Here is a 22,160-nt window from a genome sequence, read left to right as displayed (position 1 = left end):
AGGCTTGCGTAATTGAGCATAGTGATATGTGGTGGAGATTATTTTCTGTCTAGTGAGCTTTGAAAACAGTAAAAGTTGGTATGTAGCTATAAAAGCATTTGTTTAAAGTTTTTGCTGAATTTGATGCTTGTAGTTGTAGAGGGGGTGACTAAGACAACTGAATTATTTGTAATTTACTTGGTGTGATGAATTTCTTCTGGTATTGTTGTACAGTTGTTCTCATGCAAACAATGTTAATTTGTCCCTTGTAAAGTCAGGTTTATTTCTTGTTCGGAAAAATCTCTAATATTGTATGTGTAAGAAAATACCAATTAGTGGTTTCTAATTAACCCATGTTAATGAAATGTCCAAACTTATTAGTGTGCTAATCTGAGTGATATAGCTCCAGCAGCAAAGATAGCATTTTCTTTGTTTTGGGACATGGTTTTTTTGTTTGGTTGGGGTTTTTTGTTTTGTTTTGTTTTTGTTTGTTTGTTTGGGGGGTTTGGTTGGGTTTTTTTGTTTGGGTTTGTTTTTTTCTTTTTAATTGAATGTGATGTTTTGTTGCTCTTTTTACACGATAGCTGTAACTACTTCTACCCTCTCTACCTCTTCAGGAGAGGCTGTAGTGTCCCTCCTGCACCAGGGAAGCAAGATTTTGGAAAACATTAGCTGGTCAGACATCTGCTGTCAGTCTTCACAGAATGCCAGCCTGGGTCAGGCTGGAAGGGCCCACAGTGGTGTCACTGGGTCCCACCTCCCTGCTCAGGCAGGGTCATCCCAGAGCACAGGGCACAGGATGGTGTCCAGACAGTTCTGGAATATCTCCAGTGAGGGAGATGACCTCTCTGGACAATCTGTTCAGTGCTTGGTCTGCACAGTGCCCAGAGAGGAAGTTCTTCCTCATGGTCAGGTGGAACCTGGGCATCAGTTCCTGCCCGTTCCTCTTATCCCACCACTGCTGGGTCACACAGTCCATGCTCTGAGCCCTCCCTGAAGACAGGGACAGCAGGGATGAGCTTCCTTCTTAGGGCTGAACATGCCCAGCTCCCTCAGTCTTTGCTTCTAAGAGAGATGCTCCAGTGCCCGCACCATCTCCAAGGCCCTCATTGGACCCGCTCCAGGAGCTCCATGTGTCTTTTGTCCCGAGCAGCCCAGAACTGGACACAGCACTCCACGTGTGGCCTCAGCAGGGCTGAGTACAGGAGGATGACATTTGCTTCCTTCCAGTCCTCAGGCACCTCTCCATGACCTCAGAGGGATGATGATGAGTGGCCTGACCCACAGGAAGAGACAGCAGCAGCAGCCAGATTGGAGAATCCAGTGGTGCTTCTGGTCCACAGACCACCTGCTGAATGATGCTGCTCCTGTTTCTCTTTAGAAAACACATTGTGGGGTTTCACTTCAGAACTGATATGTTACTCTAGTTTTTGGAGTTTCTCCGTGTAGTTAACCATTGGAGGATCCTTGGGTTTCAAGTCTGAGGCTTAAAGACAGCTCTTGGCTTCTAACACCCAATTCACTATTCTCTTAAACGTATCTCAGATGGCAAACTGTGCATTAGTCATTTTTTACTACAGAGTAATACTTACAGAATTTAATTTTTTCTTCATCTGCAGTGCTACTATCAGGGTGTACTGTATTAGACCCTGTGCCCAGGACTTAAAATGTAATGAAAAGTTACATAAATTGATGACGCATGGCAGGTACATCTCCCAAATTACCACAATGGTTTTGTGGCCCTTAGTGAGTCTCAGTATTTCACAAATTCTCAGATATGTTATCTACAGAATGACAGACACCTCCCACAAAGTTCTGGGAACCCTGGAAACAGTAACTTTTTCTGACAGTGGAGTGTTTGATTAGAAAGAGGAGTCCTTTGCTAAAACTTTCTCAGTCTGTTATAGAATGCATGCTATTTTAGCAAGTATTTCATCCTAGCGTTTTAAAAGAGTTTTTTTTACTGTTTCCTCTTGCTTATGTAAACTTAGTTTTACATTGGAAATATGTCATGAGTGCATGTTAATCATGTCTGCTCGAGTGAGAAAAGGCTGTTTTCATATGAATATTTTCATTGGAATATAAATGTGGGTTTAGAATGGTCCCATTGAGAGGAAGGTTTATAATTTTGGGGCAGCAGTGCTTCATCTTTTGGAAAACAAAAATAAATTAAAAGCTGGAGTGCTGAAATGTCCAGATGCTTTTCACTACAGCAGCAGCAAAGATACCAAAGCTGCTATAACTGTAACTGAGGAGGACTTAAAAGCAAAGTCTACAGAACTGGCAGGTTTGCCTGAAAAAAATGAACTCGGCGCAACCCAGAGAAGTGGTGGCAGCAGTAACTACAGCTTAGGCATTACATTTTCTGCCAAGAAAATGAGTAGAATTTTGTCTGCACCTTCCCAAGCGTGTGCACACACAAAGGGGCAGAAACACTTTGTTCTTAGCGGTGTATGTGATGTGTTACAGGTCTGTCAGCACTTTGGGACTGGCTGTCTCTTTACCCCCTCCCTTTTGCTGGGGCTCCCTGGTGTTCAGTTGCTGTACTCAGATGTTTCTCTGTGGAACCGTGCAGCCCCGTTTCCAAACTCGTTGTTTGAAAACCTTAATTGAAAAAAGGCTTGTAATTCTAGGGTATGGTAGCACTGGCAAAAAAGTGCTTGCATTTGCTGTTCACTATAAAATGTGGCATTACAGATTTAGTAAAATAGAAGTGTCAGTATAGCCACAGACCACATCCTTGCTTGCATACACATCCAAGTTGACTTGGAATTGCATTTACTTAAATTTTTTTCCAAGTTCAGGCAACTCTTCGTTAGGTAACTGTAACTGCATTTATTGTTGTTAGAAATAAGACATTCTTATTCTACAAAGCAAGCACACAAGATAGAAATGGCTGATTGGATTGGTTCCCTCCCCACCCCTCCTGTCCAGGTGAGGAATGAAGGGAATCAAGGAACCAAACAACACTAGCCTAAACTTATCTTATGTTTGTTTCCAGCTGAACCTTACCTTTAAATACCAGTGCAAAAATTCAACATTAATGCAGAGAGAATGACTTTGTTGCTCTGGTAATCTTGGTCTTCTTACCTTATTTGTCATCTTTTAAAGTATTTTGTCATGACAAATGCATAAAACTCCTTCTCATAAGAAATATCTCTGAGTATATTCGTGATATATAGGGATTGTGTGTATCCCTAATACAGATTAAATTGCCAGTCTGTAAATCTTAAGATACAGAATAAATGTTAGTAAGCAGATATGTAGTGTAGCATTCTTCTGAAATGTGTTCTTCAGTGCTCATCTGTCAAAAGGAACAAATGAAAAAGTGAAAAAGTGTTTCTAAATTAAAGATGTGGAGGCCTCTTAAAAATTGTGTCCTGGTTTGTGGTTTTGTTTGTATTCAGCCTTTACTTTGATGACCACATTGACAATAAGCAAATGAGAAGCACTGAGGAACACATAAATAAAAGGCTACAAAGAAAGGGCATGAGAGAAGCTTTGAAGTGGCATCTAGCTTTAATTTGAGTGGGGGAAAACCAGATGTGTCTTTGGGAGTTCTGGCCCAGCTCTTTTTTTTAAGAGAACAGGGAGCTCAACCAAATCATTCAATGGAAAGACCCCAAACCAACTATTTCCACCCTCGTACTTTGATCTTTGCTGCCACTTTTGAGCGAACTTCTCTGTTCCAGAGGAAAAATGGTCTAACCCTTCATTTTAACTGTGTGCATCATCCTGCACAACTGGATGGATTACATATCTCCTTTTTCCTCTCCAAATGCAGTTATTTGAGTTAATTTCCTATGCAATATACTGACAAAGACGATAGCCATTTCAAAATGGTAAAACTGATTGAAATTTTGATTTGGCTGACTTTGGTAATGTGTTAGAACAAAACATTGGTAACACAGCATTTTGGGTCAGCAGTCCTGAAAACACAAGCTAGAATGAAAACAAAGAAACCTGCTTGTGTAGGGCTTCTGTTGGCAAGCTCTGCACCTGGAATGATGTGCTTAGTTGCTGCTTACAAATAGAAAAATATCTCTGAATGATAAATTTGAAGGCTTTTTTTTTTAGAAGTAGTCCTTGGATCACATTAAACAACAACAAAAAAAAGACTACTGTTGACTGTACGTTTAGTGAATAGATTAAAACTACACAACAAGGTTTTTTTGAACATGTCTAGAAAATAAGTAAAATAATCCTGCCTTCTAAAGAGATTAAGAGTCTCAAAGGATAGGAAGAAGAAAGAGAATAGATAAGAAGGCAAATAACATGAGTCAAATTCAAGGTTACTGTCATTTCTAACCTGAGCAGGATAAATCCTTTTGCTCTGAGGGCTTGTCCATGTGCCAGAACTAAGCTACCTTATAAATTATGCCAAGGCTTGCAATTTTCAGAGGAAAGGATTGGACTGGAGAAGTTTGAAAATTCTGGAGAAAAGGGGTCAGGTTAAGTTGGTGCTATTAGGTTGGTATCAGTTGTCTCACTCTGAGATATCTAAAAATGGACCTTCCACCCATGTGAGGCTATTTTAGTGTGGTTAGGGTTATGTGTTTTCGTATTTATTGCTGGTTTGGTTTCATTTGCTTTTGATTCTTTTATGGCAGGTATAAAACCACTGCTGGCATCAAGCACAGAGTATTATCTTGATACATGAAAGCACTATATTTTGCATTGAAATGCTTTGCTCATGTCATCTTAGTGTAGATTTCTGGAGCCCAGCACTTTCCAGTAGCAACTATTAATGAGGAATAGTTTGTGCCACATACCAGATCTGGAGAATATGCTCATGAATAGTAATGAAATAAACAGGGAATTTTTACCTCTCTTTGTATTTAGTGTTTAGTATGCTATTAATATGGATCCTAAAATAGTAAGGGTCAGTTATGGCCTTCAGTATAAGTGCAGAAGACTTTGTGTACAGTTATCCTATATGTTTTTAGAACATAAAAACATGGGAAAAGCTGGAAGAAGGAAGAGGCTGTATCTCTGCATAAGTAAAAAGTAACATGCTGGCTTCTAGTTGCCTGTGTCAAAGTGAATCACTCTCTTACCGCATATAAAAATACAGATGCATAAACAGGCAGAGTCAAACTCTGAATTACACATTGGACTTGGTGTAAAGTTGAAATTAGAGTTGTCAGTAAAAAAAAAAAAAACCAAAAAAAACTGGGTTTTTGCTTTATTTCCCCTGAGATTTGTTGATGATGTATAGATTATTGTAGTAAAATAAAGAAAATTCTAAGTCTGTGTCTGTACCCAGAAATTTACGGATAACTGAGCAACTGTCTAAATTGGATGTTGAAGACTGTGAATATCAAACTGTAGCTTGGTTTGAATAAAACTCTGTGCTCTGCAAAGTGGAGTTTAAAACAAATGCCTTAACCTACTGTTATGTGGGAGGGTTATGACAATAATTATCAAGCTTCACTACACCTTGTGCAAGTATTTTGAGGTGCCTTGTCAAAATACCAGCTAAATTACTGCCAAAAAGTGCCAGAATGAGATGAGTAATGAAAAAAAGTTTTCAAATGGAAGTATTTAAAATATATTCATCCAGTTAGACATATTTACAGTCATCACTCTTAGTTGCACAAGCTGAATTTCCAGCGTTCACTCATGAGATTTCACTTGTTTCTAAGCTGAAGGGAAGGAAAAGCCTGTTTTCCCTTTGCCTCGTCCTTTTAGAAGGAAGTGACTCTACAGGTCTGGAAGGCAAGCACTGCACAATGCACAGGAGCATGGTTCATGTCTGTGATAGGTTTTCTGCCTTTTTAGTGTAATCTCGGCTACCTCTTGCACATCTCAACATCTGGCTGACTAGTGAGGAAAACTGTGTTTTGTTCAAGGGTTTTTCAGTGTTTTTGGAATTTTAACTTGATCCGTGACTCAAACCTGAAGTAAACTATTATTGAATATTGCTTCCTCTGCTCTCTTCTCTTACTTTTCTGCCCTCTCCCTTCTTTCCCTCCTGATTTTGTGTGGCTTCCCCACTGCAGTCCTTCAGTGTGGCCTCTTGCTGTATCATCAGTGAGGTGCGCTCACACAAAACACAGGATGTGCCTCCTCTCAGGAGGACCCGAGTATTTCTGGTCCCCAAGCAGAAGTCCTGATCCACTTATTTCCACATTTATGGATGAAAGTCGCCTGTCAAGGTTCAATGTGAACAAGAACGCAACATTTTGGCAAAGCATTTTGGCCAGCTCATCTCCATTGTTTGGGTTTTTTTCGCTTTGGTATGAGAGTTTCTGAAATGTCAGGGGAAGAAAAAAAAAAAAAGGTTTTGGAAGGGAAGAAAAGAAAAAACTCCCAACCAAAGAAACCTGGATGCTTCCTCGGGAATGTTTTGAATCTGAATTCTCTTTAATCTGGGCCACTTTCCTTGAGAGGAATTGTAGGACCAGGGCAATTAGGAATGGCACAGACTGTCCTCAGAGTGTCTCTTTCCTGTCTCCTCATTGTAATTGATACATTTCTGCAACAACAGCTTCTTCAGGGGCTAAACTTAGACTATCTGCTGAATTTAGTAGGAAGATAAAGTACTGGCAATTGCCAGCTCATCAGTTAAGCTCTGTAGCATAGTCTCTCTATTTAGGCATTAGTAGGTTTCTAAAATCCCAGTAGAGGAAGTGTAAAAAATTGGGCTACCTTTCTAATCTTGCACTCTAGGTTTATGAAGGCTTATCCATTTATTCACCATGAAAGGAGTGTGGATTTTTTATTAGGCTTTTGTTTGGAGGCAACTTTTAATCATTAATGCTCTGTAATTGCAAATTGTTATGATCCAAAGAATTTTATTTTAAAAGTGGGGAATATTAAGATAGTCCTGTTAAATTCAAGTTGTTTTTATGAAGCAGGAAGGATGGAAAGCATGGCATTCATGAGATGAGCTGTGCTTCGTCGTTTTGAAAGTTCGGATGGTTAAATGAATAGGCAGTAAAAGAAGGAGGTGTTAAGGATGAAGAGATCATCTAGTCCAACCCCTCTGCTAAGGCAGGCACCTAGAGCAGGTGACACAGGTGGTGGCCAGGCAGGTTTTGAATCTCTCCAGAGAAGGCTCCACAGCCTCTCTGGGCAGTGTGTTACTGCTCAGTCACTCTCACAGAACTTTTCCCTCACATTCAGTGGAACTGGCTTGTTTCAGTTTGTGTCCCTGCCCTGTCGCTGGCACCACTGAAGAGAGCCTGGCCCCGTGCCCTTGGCACTCAGCCTTCAGATATGTGGGTGCATTGATAAAATCCCCTCTCAACCATCTTCTCTCCAGGCTAAACAGGCCCAGCTTCCTCAGCCTTTCCTCACAGGAGAGATGCTCCAGTCTCCTGGTCATCTCCACAGCCCCACGCTGACCCTTCTCCAGCAGTTCCTCGTCTTTCCTGATCTGGGAAGGCCAGAACCAGCCCTTCTTTTCTCCTCCTTCCCTTTAGGGGCTGGAGGACTCAAGTCCCAGTATTTCTTTCCTGTGTGGCAGCAGCTGATGGTTGTTGAATTTGGGCAATTTCTTCCAAGCTGTGGCAGCCGCTGCAATCTATCAGGATCTGCAGTTCAGGGGAAAGAGGTGATGCAAGGGGAGCATTTTTGTGCTGCTGGGGGTGAAGCTCAGCCACTGGAAGGCATTTCTGAGCAGCACCCTGAATTAAAAAGTTACCTGCAAAAGTAGAACTGTGATTGCAATCCCTCACTCTTATTCCAGTCCCTGAGTATTTATCTGTAATACTGGAAATTTTAAACTAGTGTCTTCATGTCCTGAGGATTAAGACAATTGCTTTTACAGTAGTCTTTTATCCTTATCGAGCAGTCAAATATGTTTCATGTTCAGCTTGTCCCTTTCCAGGTGAAATCCTGTTCATGAATGTATAAAGTCATAGCTGAAGTGAATTTATCTATGTTCATATGTGAACTAAAAACACTTCTACTGGTTTTAAAATTCAGAATGGTTACCAACCCAGTGCCAATGTTTTCCATCTCTTTTCACAGTATTAATGAAGATCCTCAAATCCTTTTTCTTTGTGTGTATGTTTGTATATATGTGCATGTGTGAGTGTGTTACGCTTACGTTGTTATATGCCATGATGAAATATTCTTAATTGTTTTCAATGAACTGATACATTTGATGAACAGGATTTACATAATTGAGCTGGAAAATCAAAACTTACTGCCTAATACTTTTCTTTCTCTCTCTTTCACAGTCATAATGAACGAAAAGTAACCTGCAAACATCCAGTGACAGGACAGCCATCACAGGACAACTGTATTTTTGTTGTGAATGAGCAGTAAGTGCCTTCTGTTTCGTTCTATAAAACACAGGTTTTAAAGCCCATTAATAATGAAGTGAGATTCAGTGAATTCTAGTGGCAATATATATTTTTTCCAAGTCAGATATGCATGTAGATAATTCTTGTTTAAGTTACTTGAAAGTAATGATAAATATTTTATATTTAAGATATAAACCATAGGTCACATTAGATGTATTATAGAAATACATCACATTTATGCACTGTATGAATTTTCTCTTGTTGCATTAGTTACTCTGTAATTTTAGTAAACTACCTAGGTATTGTATAACAATCATTTAAACTTCCAGAAAGGGATAAATTTCATAATCACTGAGGGACAATCACAAGCTGTTAATCTATAATGTTTTGCCTGATGGTTTCTCCTCAACTGATTATTTCCTTGGCCATTTGGGACATTTTCTGAATTATTGGACAATAACTTGGATTTGCTGTCTTTGCATTAGAACACACAACAATACAAGAAGGTCTGCATGGAACTCATACCTGACCTCAAGATTTTATTGATGTCTGGGTTCTGGGTGTCCTACTCACCACCATTGCTGCAATGAGTAAAAACCATCAGAACTGGCCAAATTTCACCAATGAGCCTGTTCTCACCCAAGTAGGGCAAAGCCAGATGGGGCCTTTGGGAGAGCATTTCTTCCCATTTCCATCTCATGCTCATACCTGTCTTTTTCCCTCCCACCAACATCTTGTGCTAATAGAGACATTCTATTTTTAAGCAACATCTTAAAATTCATTTATAATAGATTGGAGTTTAAAACACAGCGCAGGTAACTCTGCAATGAAGTGTGAATTGCTTTCAGATTGGAAAAGTAGGACACAGGCTGTACAAGGCTACATCTAGGGGTGCTTTTTATTAGCAGTCTGCACACACAGCATGTTCTAGTGCTATTACATATTCTATTTTCAGGACTGCTGCAGCAATGTCATCTGAAGAAAAGAAGGAGCGACCAGTAAGCATGATATGTGAAGCAACTAACTATAATCTGGCATCAGATTATGCTACTCATCCAATGAGCCCTGTGGGCAGAGTAAGTCTTTATGTCCAAATAAATTAGAACCAAAATAATTCCTTTATTCTACAAGGTATTAGACAGTGCTCTGTGTTAGTATTCCACTGAAAAAGAGAAACAAAGCTTATATATTTTTCAGGGCACTCTACTCCTTCCACGTTTAATTTGGAAACTGATGTGTCTCAAACAAATTATCGCTGTAGCTGTAATTTTTATCGGGTATCTCAGATCTTATGACTTACACATACTTAAATTGACCTTTCTGATCTATGTGAGCAGAAAAACCTTGAGTGACTGATGAGGCATCTGGGCCAGCATTCTTGCAGAAATTGCTCCATCACAAACAATTGCCTGGATGTCTCCAGGTAAAACAGAGAGACTTGGAATTATGTGCAGGAAGTAGTTGTGAGAGTGGTGGGAGGTGGCCCTGTGCTAAAGAGCAGATGACATTGGACCAGAAGAAGAAGTCCTGGCTTCCTAGAAAAATTCCTGATAAATGTTTAGGAGAATCCTGGGGTCCCCTCAGTTTACATATTACTTCTCCATTCACCCAGTTTCTCAGGAGGTTAAATCAAATGCCCAGATGTTGTTAGTAACTTTCAGGTTTATTGGATAAAGCTGATGAGCCTATTGTGTGCGTTTTTTTTTTTCTTTTTTTTTTACCTTTCCTGAGAGAGAACTGCACTTGCTACGAATTTAGGAAGTGCCTTAAGTTTTCTAGGAGACCAAGAAAACAGCTTTGATAATGATAACAGACAAGAGCTGTCATCTACAGTAGTTAAACAGAGGGGAAAACCCTATACTTTAGCTAGTCATTGAAAATGTTAACCCTGAGAAGTGCTTTTTCAGCAGATTAATGCAGCCTCCAAGGGAAAAATAAACTTTGGAATGTGTTCCAACTGAGCAAATCCCTTAATGTCAGAAACTTGGATTGAAATAATTGACTTATGATGTAGTAAGAAACATTGCAAGGTTCCTTTAAGTGCAATTTGGAAACTTCTTCTTGTTTTAAATATCTCATGAGACTGACAGAATCCTTGACCTCTGTTAGAAAACTGTTCTTTAATGAGAAGAGTGTCTTAATCTATTAATGTTGCTGGGGGGAAAAATAGAGAGTCACAGATGTATTATGAACAGTAACAAAATCCATCTCAACTTTCATATGATCATGTTTAAGTTCATGCAGAAAAACCAGTTTAGAATACAACAAACTAGAAACCCCCCAAAAAACAACAGTAAAAATTAAGCTCAAAACCAGCCAAGCCTTAAAACACCCAAGCAAGCAAAAAATCCAAGGTAATTTCTTGTTAGAGTCATAACAGTGATGTAGTATGCAGTAATTACATAGCTAGTTCTCTCAAAATTCGTTTTCTGGGAAGCAATCTCAGGTTAAATATGCAAAATTAGTTACCATTTAGGAGGATATGTCTTACATTTTTCACACTTCTCTTTCAGAAGAGAAGTTGAAAGTGCCCTTTAGCCTAGTGTTTGTGTCATAGTCTTCCAGAAGAAAATTGACATTTCTATGGCCCAGTTACTGTGATTTCTGTTACTTTCACTGATTAATGACACTTTAGTTTCCTGTGAAAATAACATTTTGAAAAAATAGACTGCTCTTCTGCTTTTCATTCCTCCTGTTCCAATTATTTCCACTTATAAACGCACTTAAAATATTAATATTATTGTGGCTGTATGTATAATTACTGTACATCAGTTTTCAGATGTGAATTTGTCTGAATTAGTGCCACACCATTTAAAAATTTTGGGAAGAGGAATGCTGTCATGGTAGAGCCGCAGCTAATATCAGTCTGCCTTCTCTGGCAGCTACTCAAGTGTAATGAGTTGAATCCTTTCTAAAGATGACTGGCCCATGGGTTGTACCTGGATACAAAACTGTGTAAACATCTTCTATGTTTTTACTCATGTCTTCAAACAGTAGAGCCTGAAATTCTTAACTTTAGAATTAAGAATTCAGAATTCTTAACTTTATATTAGAATATAATATATAGAGGCCTGTTGTGTTGTAGCATAATAAAACAGGAATAAAATGTTGGTGAGGGAAGTTACAGAGAATTAATTACAGAGGAGAAGGATACTTTGTGTGGTTACCCAATCAATTTTTTAGGTGTTTTTTGTTTTCAGAGATAACTCACAATCACACCTGATATTGGAATGTAATGAGGATTACAAGGACAAAAAGTTTGGGGTACAACTAAAGTTTCAGACAGTTAATGGTTATAGGAGAAAGTTCTTCCTTGCATTAATATCAATTGATCCCAGATAGATATGGAACTTGGAGAAGTTTCTACTTTGTGTCAGAAAGACTCTCTGGAGTCTAATGCTGTTGCTGCCCAGAGGCTAATATGAGGTGAGGCAAAAATCAGTTCCTGCCCAGTAAAAGTCTTAATTCTAATCTTCCTTTGCCACTGTATCCATGAGGGGGGCCAAATAACAAATTACAGCTCTATTAAGTGCTACTTATTTCCTGTTAGCTTGAAGCATATTTCCAAACATGAAGGCACTAGCACAGGCCCCTGGCTGTGAAAACCCCCAGGCTTCAGATTGCTACAGAAGTATTTATTTTCATCTCTCTGTAGAATTAAGAAATTGTTTTGTGGTTGTCTTTTTTTTAATCTTATTTTTCTTCCTGCTGTTAAAATCACTACCTGGACAAACAGGATTATATGTCATAAATTGCTTTTTAATGGGTAAAGTCAGTCATATTACCAGTCACCCTCCAGTGGTTCAGGTCTGCTGCTCTTCATTGCTGTCCTGATGATCAGCAGAATGAGGTGAACACTTTTCTCACAGAAAGTGGTGAGGAGTGTTAAGCCCAGGACAGCTGCTGAGGAGCTCCTGGTGGGCTGGGATGTTTCCCAGTGCTCATAAATATTTATCAGTTTTTCATGGGAGTTTCAATTCAGTCCAGCTTTGAGTGGCTAGTGTAGGTGTAGCCATACAGATCTGCTCAGGATCCAGGTTAGCTGGAAATTTTGGATTAATGGTGCTGTGGTTCGTTAGCAAACAGCACAGTGGACAGGAGGGGTGCGAAGGGCATTGCTGGTGCTCAGAGCTGAACGTCTGCACCGTGTTTTCATTTTCGTTTATATTCAGACCAGTCCAGTAGTGCTCGTTGTGCATCTTATATTTTAGTCCTGCCTAAATAGAATCCAGTTTGCTTAATTATGCAAACCAAAGCACATTGAGAGTGAATGATTGGGAGATTTGCTTCAAGAGCAGCCTCCTGGTCCAAGCTAAAATGCTGAGGCGGAAACCCACTGAGCTCATGGAAAACTGCAGCACTGGAAGGCACCAAAATTGCCTACAAAATCCAGAAAGTAGCATCATGTTGTTTGGTGGTTTGGAAGATAATGTAAGCCTTGAAGACTGGAAATGTATTTTTGACAAGAGGTTGAAAGTAACAAAGATACAGATCTGTACTCTCTGAGTATACATGCAGAAAATTTCCTTATTAGCAAGGTTCTCAACCTGTATTTTTCCATTTTACATGCAATAAATTTAATGTTAATTAATGACTTTGTGCTAGTTTTGAAACTGGGAAAGAAGCCTCACAGAAATCCTGTCTTTTTCTACCAGCTAAGCAGAGAGAAAAGCCACTTGCAGGGTGATGAAATGTGCAGCCCCAGATGCTGACTGCTCTGTTGTACAGAGTTCAAAACCCTGCTGGGTGTTTGTTTTTTCAGTTTGGGAAAACAGTGAATATCACTGGCTGGACATCCTGGCTTCTTTCTCAGTACTGGATCTGTGCAGGGCTCTTCCCACAGGACCTGATTTTGGAGGCATCTGAGTTGCTGGGACTGTGCCTTAGAATAGCTCAGATGGTGCCAGGTGTGACTCTTAAGTTTGCTTGCTCTGTTACCTTCTACAGCTTCCAGCAAATGATTAGTGGTTGGATCATTCATTCACTATCCTCTCTTTCTCTTTGCCTTCTCCTGAAGCTGGAGCTGGGCATTATGTCCTGTATTTTTTAATGTGCTGTGGGGTAAAAAGTACTTGAACACCTAATTTCTTTATTTGTTTCCCTGTAACAGTTTGAGATAATTAGTTATATAGGAGAGACCGCAGGCTTGCCAGGGATCCCAGGCATAGCAAGAAGAAGAGGTGATCTAAAGTCTGAGAACTCATATTTAGTTTATATACGCACCTACAGTGTTTCAGTATCCCAAAATACTCGTGGTCTTAAGGTTCAGAGTTTGTTATGAAGTTACTCTCTTTATGCAATGTGTGGCAAAGTAATTACAAGTCATCTAAAGTGTTCTCTAAAAGTGTTATCTAAAATTAGAAAGCACTTGTGATGCTGCATTTAATTTAAGGAAGTTTGTATTCACACTTGGTAGGATGTAACCTATTAAAACTCTGGTGTTAGCTCAGTGAAATTGGAGTCAATATGGGTTTTTATCAGACCTACCTTAGAGAGAGCTGTCTAAATTATCTATATTTGTTAGACTTGACATAAGTGGTTGGTTGTCTTCAGAAGCATCCTCAATGCTAATGCTATTTTTGCAAGTATAGGAATTCTGGAGCACTGTTGAGGGGTTTTGAACCTTTAATACCTACTATCAGAGTAGGTGAGAGTGTTAGAAATTATTTCTGATCAATTGTTAGCACAGCTTCATTGTGATAGGTTAACAGAGAGAGATGTAGTTCACTTTATAACTGGATTATTATATATTCTTTGTTATGTATTGCATTTTCACAGCTGGCTGTCATAATTCTCTTGGCTTCTTACAAATCTTTGTCCATTTTGCACTTATAAAATTTTTCAGAAGAAAAAGTGGAAGTTTTTACTTTCATTCTTAATTAGGTTTTCAGTTCCTTTCTCTGTCTTGCTTTTCAGAACTGAGTCAAATTTCTGTATCTCCAAGGGAAATTAAAAGCACTCTGATTGTTTTTATATTGCCTTATGATTCTTGCAGAAAAGAAATATAAAATGCATTTTCTGTTGTAGACTCTAGGCAAGCACACATAGATTTTGTAATGTTATTATTATTTTTTTGCCAAGCAGTGTTGTATTTTTCAGTTAATGGCATCATTGACAAAAGCTGCACATAATTTTAAATTAAGTTCTCAGTTTATGATTTTTAACCTACTGTGGGATTCTGTCTGAAGCACGTGTAAAAACCCAACTTAGTTTTGTGATGTGCATTGAGAGAATTTCTCTAGAGAAACCCCACATCCTCATTTGCAACAAAACCTGAGTGTTGGTTTAGCATTCCTCCGTTAGGAATTCTGCATAACCTCATGATTAGTCTCAGTAGCAAAGATAGGGAAGCTGAAACACAGGATTATATTGTCTCAATCCAAAGGGTGGAATTGAAGCAGAGATGTGAATGCAGTTTTAAAAACTTGAACTTTACTTCTGCACAGAAGTGTACTTTGCTCTTCACATCTCGTGGTATCTGAGGCACCGGTTCCTACAGAATTTAAAACACAAGTAAATGTTCAGCTCGTTTAGTTGCAGAACAAACTTTCTAAATGTAGGCTGAGAAGAATGAAATGTGAATTGGCAAAGCACTGCAGGTTTCTTTGTGCCTTTTCCAATTTCTTTTGGTTGTTCAAGTAGAGGGATGAAATCTAAAATGCTTTCTTTTTCCTACTTCTCTTAATCATATGTGATCATTGCAAAGTTGTAAAAAGTGTAAGCAACAGCTGATAGGAGCTCTGGAGTTTCATGGAAAGGTTTCTAAGTAGACTTTAGTGCAAGCAAGTAAAATAATGAATTTTCAAAGCAACCAAGAGATCACAGAACAAAGAAGAATACTAAAAAATTAGTTTATTTTAGGAAAGGGGGAATTATATCTTGCTGAAATCTAGACAAGTTTTCATGTGTTAGATCAGTGTTGGAAGCAGGAAAGTGGAATTCCTTGCCCAAGTGATGTAGTTTTTCATAATTAATAATAGTTCTGTGAGAAGGTCAGATAAGTATTTGGTTTGGTTTTTTCCTTGTTTAAAAAAAAACCCAAAACATCTTTTAGTACTTGTCTTGGGATTTATCTTCATATTCTCTGAAGAAGAAAAGAAAGAAATGCTGAAACCAGCAGAACCATCACAATAATTATTTATCTAAAAAAAGAATAAAGTTTGTGTTCTTCAGTCCCCCAGAGGAACGCACATAAGGAAAAGATCTTAAAGAAAAGAAAAACATTTTGATTTTTCCTACAGTGATTGATGCCATGGTTTCTTTAACGTGTTCAATTCAATTTAGACATCACGATCTTCAAAGAAGGTTCATAATTTTGGAAAGAGATCAAACTCCATAAAGAGAAATCCTAATGCACCAGTTGTCAGACGAGGCTGGCTCTACAAACAGGTACTCAGACCCTCCTCACCCCCTTCTTTTTCTTTTCCCTCTAGTGTGTGGTACAAAAGACAATCACTTCTGTATAATGCAATGATAGAAATAGCAGAATGAAGTTGTAAACTGTGGTCTTCAATTCATTAACTCGTTGCTGCATTCCAGTCTGATACAAATAAGGACATCAGACAAGTAAAGAACATTGATAGATTATATATTCATGGTTGTCTCTAAAAAAATCTAAGCAGATGTTGGTAGAACATAACTGATTTAATTTCAGGCATGTTGAGATGGTGGGACAAAGGTGTATAACCCAGAATATTGGGGGGTTTTAAGTTTCTTCTGTTAGACTGTATATAATTTTCTTTTTTCTAAAAGTAATATTTTTAATTTTAAAAAAGTAAGTGGAGCTATTTCTTAATACATTTTACATAGATAGGTCTAGTTCCTTAATTCAAAGGTAATCATCTTAAAACCAGAGATTATTTTAGGTTTTCCCATGGAGTGCAAACCAATCTGAACTATGTGCTCTTCACCATTGGGCCAGTGTTCTTGCTTGCTGTAGTTTTGCTGTTCTGCAATACCAGATTACACTTGCACATATTGGTCTGCAGGAATTTGGAGTGAAGTAGCTTGATTTGAAAAAAAAAAAAGGAAGAGCCTTTAAGAACTCATAATTTAAACTGAGCTGGGACAAATGTGTGTATGTAATTTTGATCTACATTGTCATTTACTGTGCCTACTCAGATAGACTGGAATGACCTGCATACATTTCTGGGTGCTGGTGATGAGTCAGTTTTTAAAACCTAATCAGATCATAAGATCTAGAAGTGTCTGTTTAGTGGAAGATTTTCCCAGGTTTAGACAATCTTGTGGCTTCTACTCTCATTCAATGCTGAAAGTGAAAAATTCTCACAAAGGTGAGTTTGTTGTTGTTTTCTGGGGCACAGAATCACACAGTTGTCTTGGTTGGAAAGGACCTCATGATAATCTAGCAAAACCTCCTCTGCTCAGGCAGGGGCATAGAATCATGGCTGGAAGGGAAACATCAGAATCATCGAGTCCAACTCTTGGCCCCACACAGGACACTCCCAGAATTACACCATGTGCTCGAGAGTATTGGACAGGACTTTGTCCAGCTGGGCCTTGAATATCCTCACAGATGAAGGCTGCACCACAATCTCTCGGGCAACTTGTAACACAGTATTTGACCATTCTCACAGTAAAAAAGTTTTACATCTGCTCAGGCCGAATTTCATGTTTATGTGTGCCCATGGTTTCTTTTCTTGTCCTTGGCAAAAATTTGGCTCCATGTTCTTTAGAGTCTTTCATCAGATATTTATAGTGATGCCTCCTAAGCTGCTCTCTCCCCAGACTGAGCAGTCCCAGCCCTCTCACCCTGTTTTCATATGAAAGATGCTCCAGTCCCTCAGTCATCTCTATGGCCCTCAGCTGGATTTCCTCCAGTATGTTCACATTTCTCTTGTGCCAGTGAGCCCAGTGCTAGAGCAGCACAGCAGCCAGCCCTCTGTAATGCTGAGCAGAGAGGAAGGATGTCCTCCCTGCAGCTGTTGGCAGCACTGCTAATGCAGTAATGCAGTCTGGGATGCTGCTGCCCTTTTTTGCCATGAGGATGCATTCCTGGCTCAATATGGTGCATGGGGTTATTCCTCTCTAGATAGAGGACTGAGCATCTCCTTCTGTTGAATTTCAAGAGATCCTTCTCTACCCAATTTCCCAGCCTGTTGAGTCCCTCTGAATGACAGCACAAGCATCTGGAGTATGAAGCACTCCTCCTAACTCTTAATTTGTGCAGACTTGGTGAGGGTGAGCTCTGTGCCTGTGTGCAGCTCATTAATGAAGTTGTTAAATTGTCTTGGCCATGGTATCGACCCCTGGGGCAGACCACGAGGCTTTGGCCACCGACGCCCTGGGCCTGGCGCTTCAACCAGTGTTTAATCCAGCTCAGAGGTGGAGATGGATTTCGTGGTAAACAATTTAAATGCTGTAATGTTTGATTGGTGTTTGTAAGAAAAGGTGCTCCTTTGTATTTCTATGTTGTAGCAGTCACTGAGAGCAAATTCAGTTAAGAGTTTTATCAACAGATACAATCTTCAGAAATGTGCAGTGAGAGCTTGTGCAGGTTTCTTTCTGACAGTGAAATAACATTTATGTAATCCCAGAGAGTGGCAATTTTTGTTTCATTTGGGGTGTGCTGTCTCAATTCATGTAATGATCTTCTTCTGTCATTTTTCTGCTAATTTTTAAGTCCAGAGCCAACTCCTTTTTTAGAAGGTGTTTACAGTGAACATACCTTTTCTGAATAATGTTTCCTAGCTAGTGCTTGGCCTATCCTTTCTTCTTCTTTCAGCTCATTTTCCCCACCCCATAAAGAGCAGAGCTTGAAATACAAGGCTAAAAATTATACTGAATTTTCTTGGGCTGGGAACTACCCCAAAACCAAACCCACCCCACAGTTTATTGTTATAGAATCCCTCTTCTTCATTGGCACAAAACCTATTTACTACAATGATATTGCTAATTCACACATACGTTTCTTCTTGGAACAGATTAACATATTTATTAAATCTGATTGTAGCAGGATGTGTGTGCTGCAGTGCTCTGGCTTATTTACACTGCAGTAGTGGTGGCAGTCTTTCATTCTGAGCTGTGTGGTGTAAATTGGCTATAAGCATAAAAGAAAATTAAGTTTCTGTAGGAATAAACTTTATTTGGGAAAGAAAATTGCTCTAGATATATGAGTAGTTGTAGAAGACAAAGTTCAACAGACAGTTTCTTCAGAAAACAAAGGAGGATGTACCTGAAATGTTTTCTTGTTCTTTGAGAGAAAAAAAACTTTTTTTTTTTTTTTTTTTTTTTTTTTTTTTTTTTTTTTTTTTTTTTTTTTTTTTTAATTAGTTAAACTGTAGATTGTAATCTCTAGCATGCCTGGAGAAAAGGAGGCTCAGAGAGGAGCTCCCCACTCTCTACAGCTGCCTAAGAGGAGATGGCAGTGAGATGGGGGCTGGTCTCTTCTCCCAGGTGACAAGACAAAAGGAAATAGCCTCAAGTTTTAGGTTGGATATTGGGGAAAAAGTTCTTCACCAGAAGGGTTGTCAAACACTGGAACTGGCTGCCCAGAGAGGTGATAGGGTCACCAGCCCCGAAGGTGTAATGAGATGTGTCAATGCAGCACTTGGGGACATGGTTTAGTGGTAGACTTGGCAGTGCTGGGTAACAGTTGGACTCAATGACCTGAACTGCCTTTCCCAACCTAAACAACTCTGATTCTCTGTTGACTTCAGGCTCCCTGGGTTACAGCCTTTATTTGCAGTGACAGGTCAGGATAAGAAGTCAAATACTTAAAATAGCCAAGGAGATAAGCTCCCAGTACAGTTGTGCAGTGCCTGGTTTACTCTGCTGTCACCAGGCAGAGCGTTCTGACTTGATCCCTGTGATTCCTGCAGGACAGCACTGGGATGAAGCTGTGGAAGAAGCGCTGGTTTGTGCTCTCAGATCTGTGTCTCTTCTATTACAGAGGTAAGTTAGCTCCTGAGGCCTTCATTTGCTAATTTTGCTGGGAGCAGATAAATTTTGACACACCAGTCAAATGTAAGAAATAAGCTGCTGCTTAACTTAACGGATTAAAATCGTTGTATAGCTGTCAATATCCAGGCCTGCTACTCTTACCTTTTTTTTTTCTTTCTTTCTTTCTTAATTACCAATTTCACATAATTGCTTCCTGCCTGCCAGGCTGTGCTCAGAGGGCAAAGCCATTCATAGCCATCTCTTTTGCTGAATTCTAGGTTGTAGTTTTCTCACAGCTGCTGTTGCTAGAAACTAAGTATGCCAGGTTAAATCTGATTTTTATGTGAATTAAGTAGCTGAAATGGAGATAGGGAAGGGATAAAGTGCAGGGGAGCTGAAACTCTGCCTTTAGAATGATAAAGAGGATATATGTGCCTTGGGAGCTCTAATCAGTGTTCATGAATACTTAGAAAATGAAACGTTGTCCGATTCCATGAGTAGAAGTCTCTGCTGTATTTGGAACAAAAGAATCTGTTAGTAACCTCTTGTAGCTAGATCAGACTTATTTTACATGGAAAAAATTAGCTACTTCTCATCCTGGTCTGCAGTTAAATGTGTCAGTGATCCCTTCACCATTGCAGATCATGAACTGCAGTGCTCTTAAGGAGAAAAACAAATGGGACTGGGGCATAGGGAAACACAGATAATCCTAAAATAAGTGTACAACCATTTTAGTTTAAAGGAGGCTGAGAGTGAAGAGGACTGTAAAGGATGACAGAATAGAGGAATGTAAACAGGGCCATCTGCAGTCTTAATGGTGGGTGAAGGGCAACAGAGGGTTTCAGTTTGGGATGAAACTTTGGAATTGGTAGAACTGGTGCCCATGTTGGTGATGCTGAAAGCAGAGACTGATGAATTTAAAATGGTGTTCTCTGAAAGTGCAGCATGTATCCAGTCAAAGACAAATCAGGTCTGAAACATGAAAGCTCTGTTAGCAATAGGTTTAGTTAACAAAATCTGAATTTTTTTTAAATCTCATAGTTAGGCTTTGTTTCTCTACCCCAAGTGGTACACAGAGTTGGATAAAGCCTGCCGAGTCAAAATCAGGCTAAAATTCCAGTTGTGGAGGCATTGACTGACTGATACAGTTACACTGGGTTACCTAAGTGGTCATTTTATATTCTGTGCTTTTTACAGGTTTATATTAAACACGTCTTCAGGCTCCTTCAAAGAGTTGTAAAAAGAGTGCTTCATTATAGCTCTCTTAAGAACAGATTAAATTGAATTTAAGCACTGCACAGGAAGTTTGTCCAAAAAATGCAATAAGCAATACCAATAGCAAATAAAATAAATATAAACAGCTCTATAATCTTAGTTTTTATTTTCTATTTGTTATTCTGCCCAACAATCTGAAATACAAACAGAATAATCTAATTGTTTATGTGATAAATGTAGCTTGTAGCTGTCACTCACTAGAAAGTAGTTACAACTGTTAAACTGGAATTAAATGTGTGCAGTGGTAGTCCAAAGTGTATTAGAAGTGGCTGCTAAAATATAAAAAGCTTTTACTCTACTTTTAATTTTATGTTTCTGCTAATTCTGTCTCAGATATTGCAAAAGTAAGAAAGGGAGAGTCATGCACGTTGTCCCAGATCAAACCACGGACCCTGTTTGTGCTGGTGCAGTTGGAGTTGTTGGGTTTCTTTGGTTTTTTTACTACATCTTGCTAAACTTCCAGAATTGTGTAGCAGCTGAAATACAATTTATAGATGAAAAGAAAAATCATGTCATAGTATTTTCTCACAGCTTAGAGAATACTCTCTTTCTGCTCCCCTGAGGGATGAAGGACTGTCCACTCTCATATTTGGTTTATTTGGAAGGTTGTTGTTGGCACAAATGAAAGTTCTTGGAACTGGGCAGAATATCTGCTGTTTTTCTCATGTGCTGTTCATACACAGCACACCAGTAAAGATGGGTATGGGGCAATGGGATATGTAGATAAAAGCAAGTGTGATTGGAAACAGATTTTCAAAATCTGGAACTGGAATGTAGCAGTATGTCTTCAACAAAGACCAAAGTCCTCCAGACACGCAGCTGTTCAGTGGAGCAAAAATGCTTAATGCTGTTATGGCACTAGTGGGGGGGGATTTATTCAGTCATGAGTCAAAACATGATGTAGGAAAAGAGAACTTTTCCCCCAAAAAGAAGTCCAAATAAAGTAAACCCCAATATTTGCCATGTGTTCGGGGACAGGGCACATTATTGTGTGTGGCTAGCAAGGAGTTAATAGTTGAAGGGAAGGATGGGATGGTTTCAGTCATATTTAAAGGTACTGTTGAGTTCCTTAAAGTAAATCCACTCCATTTCTTTTCTGCCGCCTTATTGGAATGAATTTATGATCAGCTCTGCGATTAAACAACTATCCCAGAAAGGATAATTTTTAAATCTAATCTGTCATGTGATACTAAAATGGCTGGGCACAGCTTTCCGCATTTAAATAGCTTAAGCAAAGGTTCTGGCTTTTCAAAATCTAGGGAATAGATGAGAACCTGGAGAAGATTTTTAAGTCCACACATAAGCAATTGTCCTGCTGTGCTTTTTAAGTGTATTTTAATGGTAACAGTGTTAATTTTTCATTGAAATGTTGCAATACCTGTTTTCATCTTAATTTTTTTAATGTAAGATATATAGATAAGTTTCATCTTATCATTTCATAGATACAGTTATTTATTGTGGGCACTAGCTTCAACTAAGAGAAGTGTTATGGGGACAGTCTCTAAGATACTGATTGTGAATACAAGTTCTGTACATGAAATACAGTTAAGACCAACTCTATGAATTGCATCCAGTTATTCCTTTATTAAAGTATAATTTGATTTCAAAGCTGGCTGTGGCTTTCAATTAAAATTTCAAATTTTTATTATGATCTATTGATCTAAAATTTTATGTCAAACAAGGTTCTGGGAAAAGGGTGTTTGTTTTGTGGGAGAGGTTTTTTTTACAAATTATCTGGAATGTGTGCAT

The 22,160-nt window shown here is 38.9% G+C and overlaps 1 protein-coding gene across 5 annotated transcripts in view; it reads left to right on the top strand.

Annotated features, from left to right (window-relative positions):
• PLEKHA5 (pleckstrin homology domain containing A5) overlaps positions 1 to 22,160 on the top strand; it is a 160,001-nt gene that overhangs the window by 84,444 nt on the left and 53,397 nt on the right. For all 5 annotated transcript variants that reach the window (XM_066319522.1, XM_066319520.1, XM_066319523.1 and 2 more), the window contains exons 4-7: positions 8,169 to 8,252; positions 9,190 to 9,310; positions 15,519 to 15,623; positions 19,076 to 19,148. In XM_066319522.1, coding sequence (XP_066175619.1) covers positions 8,169 to 8,252; positions 9,190 to 9,310; positions 15,519 to 15,623; positions 19,076 to 19,148 — 383 coding nt within the window. The remainder of the gene's footprint in view (positions 1 to 8,168; positions 8,253 to 9,189; positions 9,311 to 15,518; positions 15,624 to 19,075; positions 19,149 to 22,160) is intronic.

Source organism: Sylvia atricapilla, chromosome 5 (assembly GCF_009819655.1).
Source record: "Sylvia atricapilla isolate bSylAtr1 chromosome 5, bSylAtr1.pri, whole genome shotgun sequence".
NCBI classification, from domain to species: Eukaryota; Metazoa; Chordata; class Aves; order Passeriformes; family Sylviidae; genus Sylvia; species Sylvia atricapilla.
Note: the sequence above shows the minus strand (reverse complement) of the source record. Positions and strands in the feature narration are given on the sequence as shown.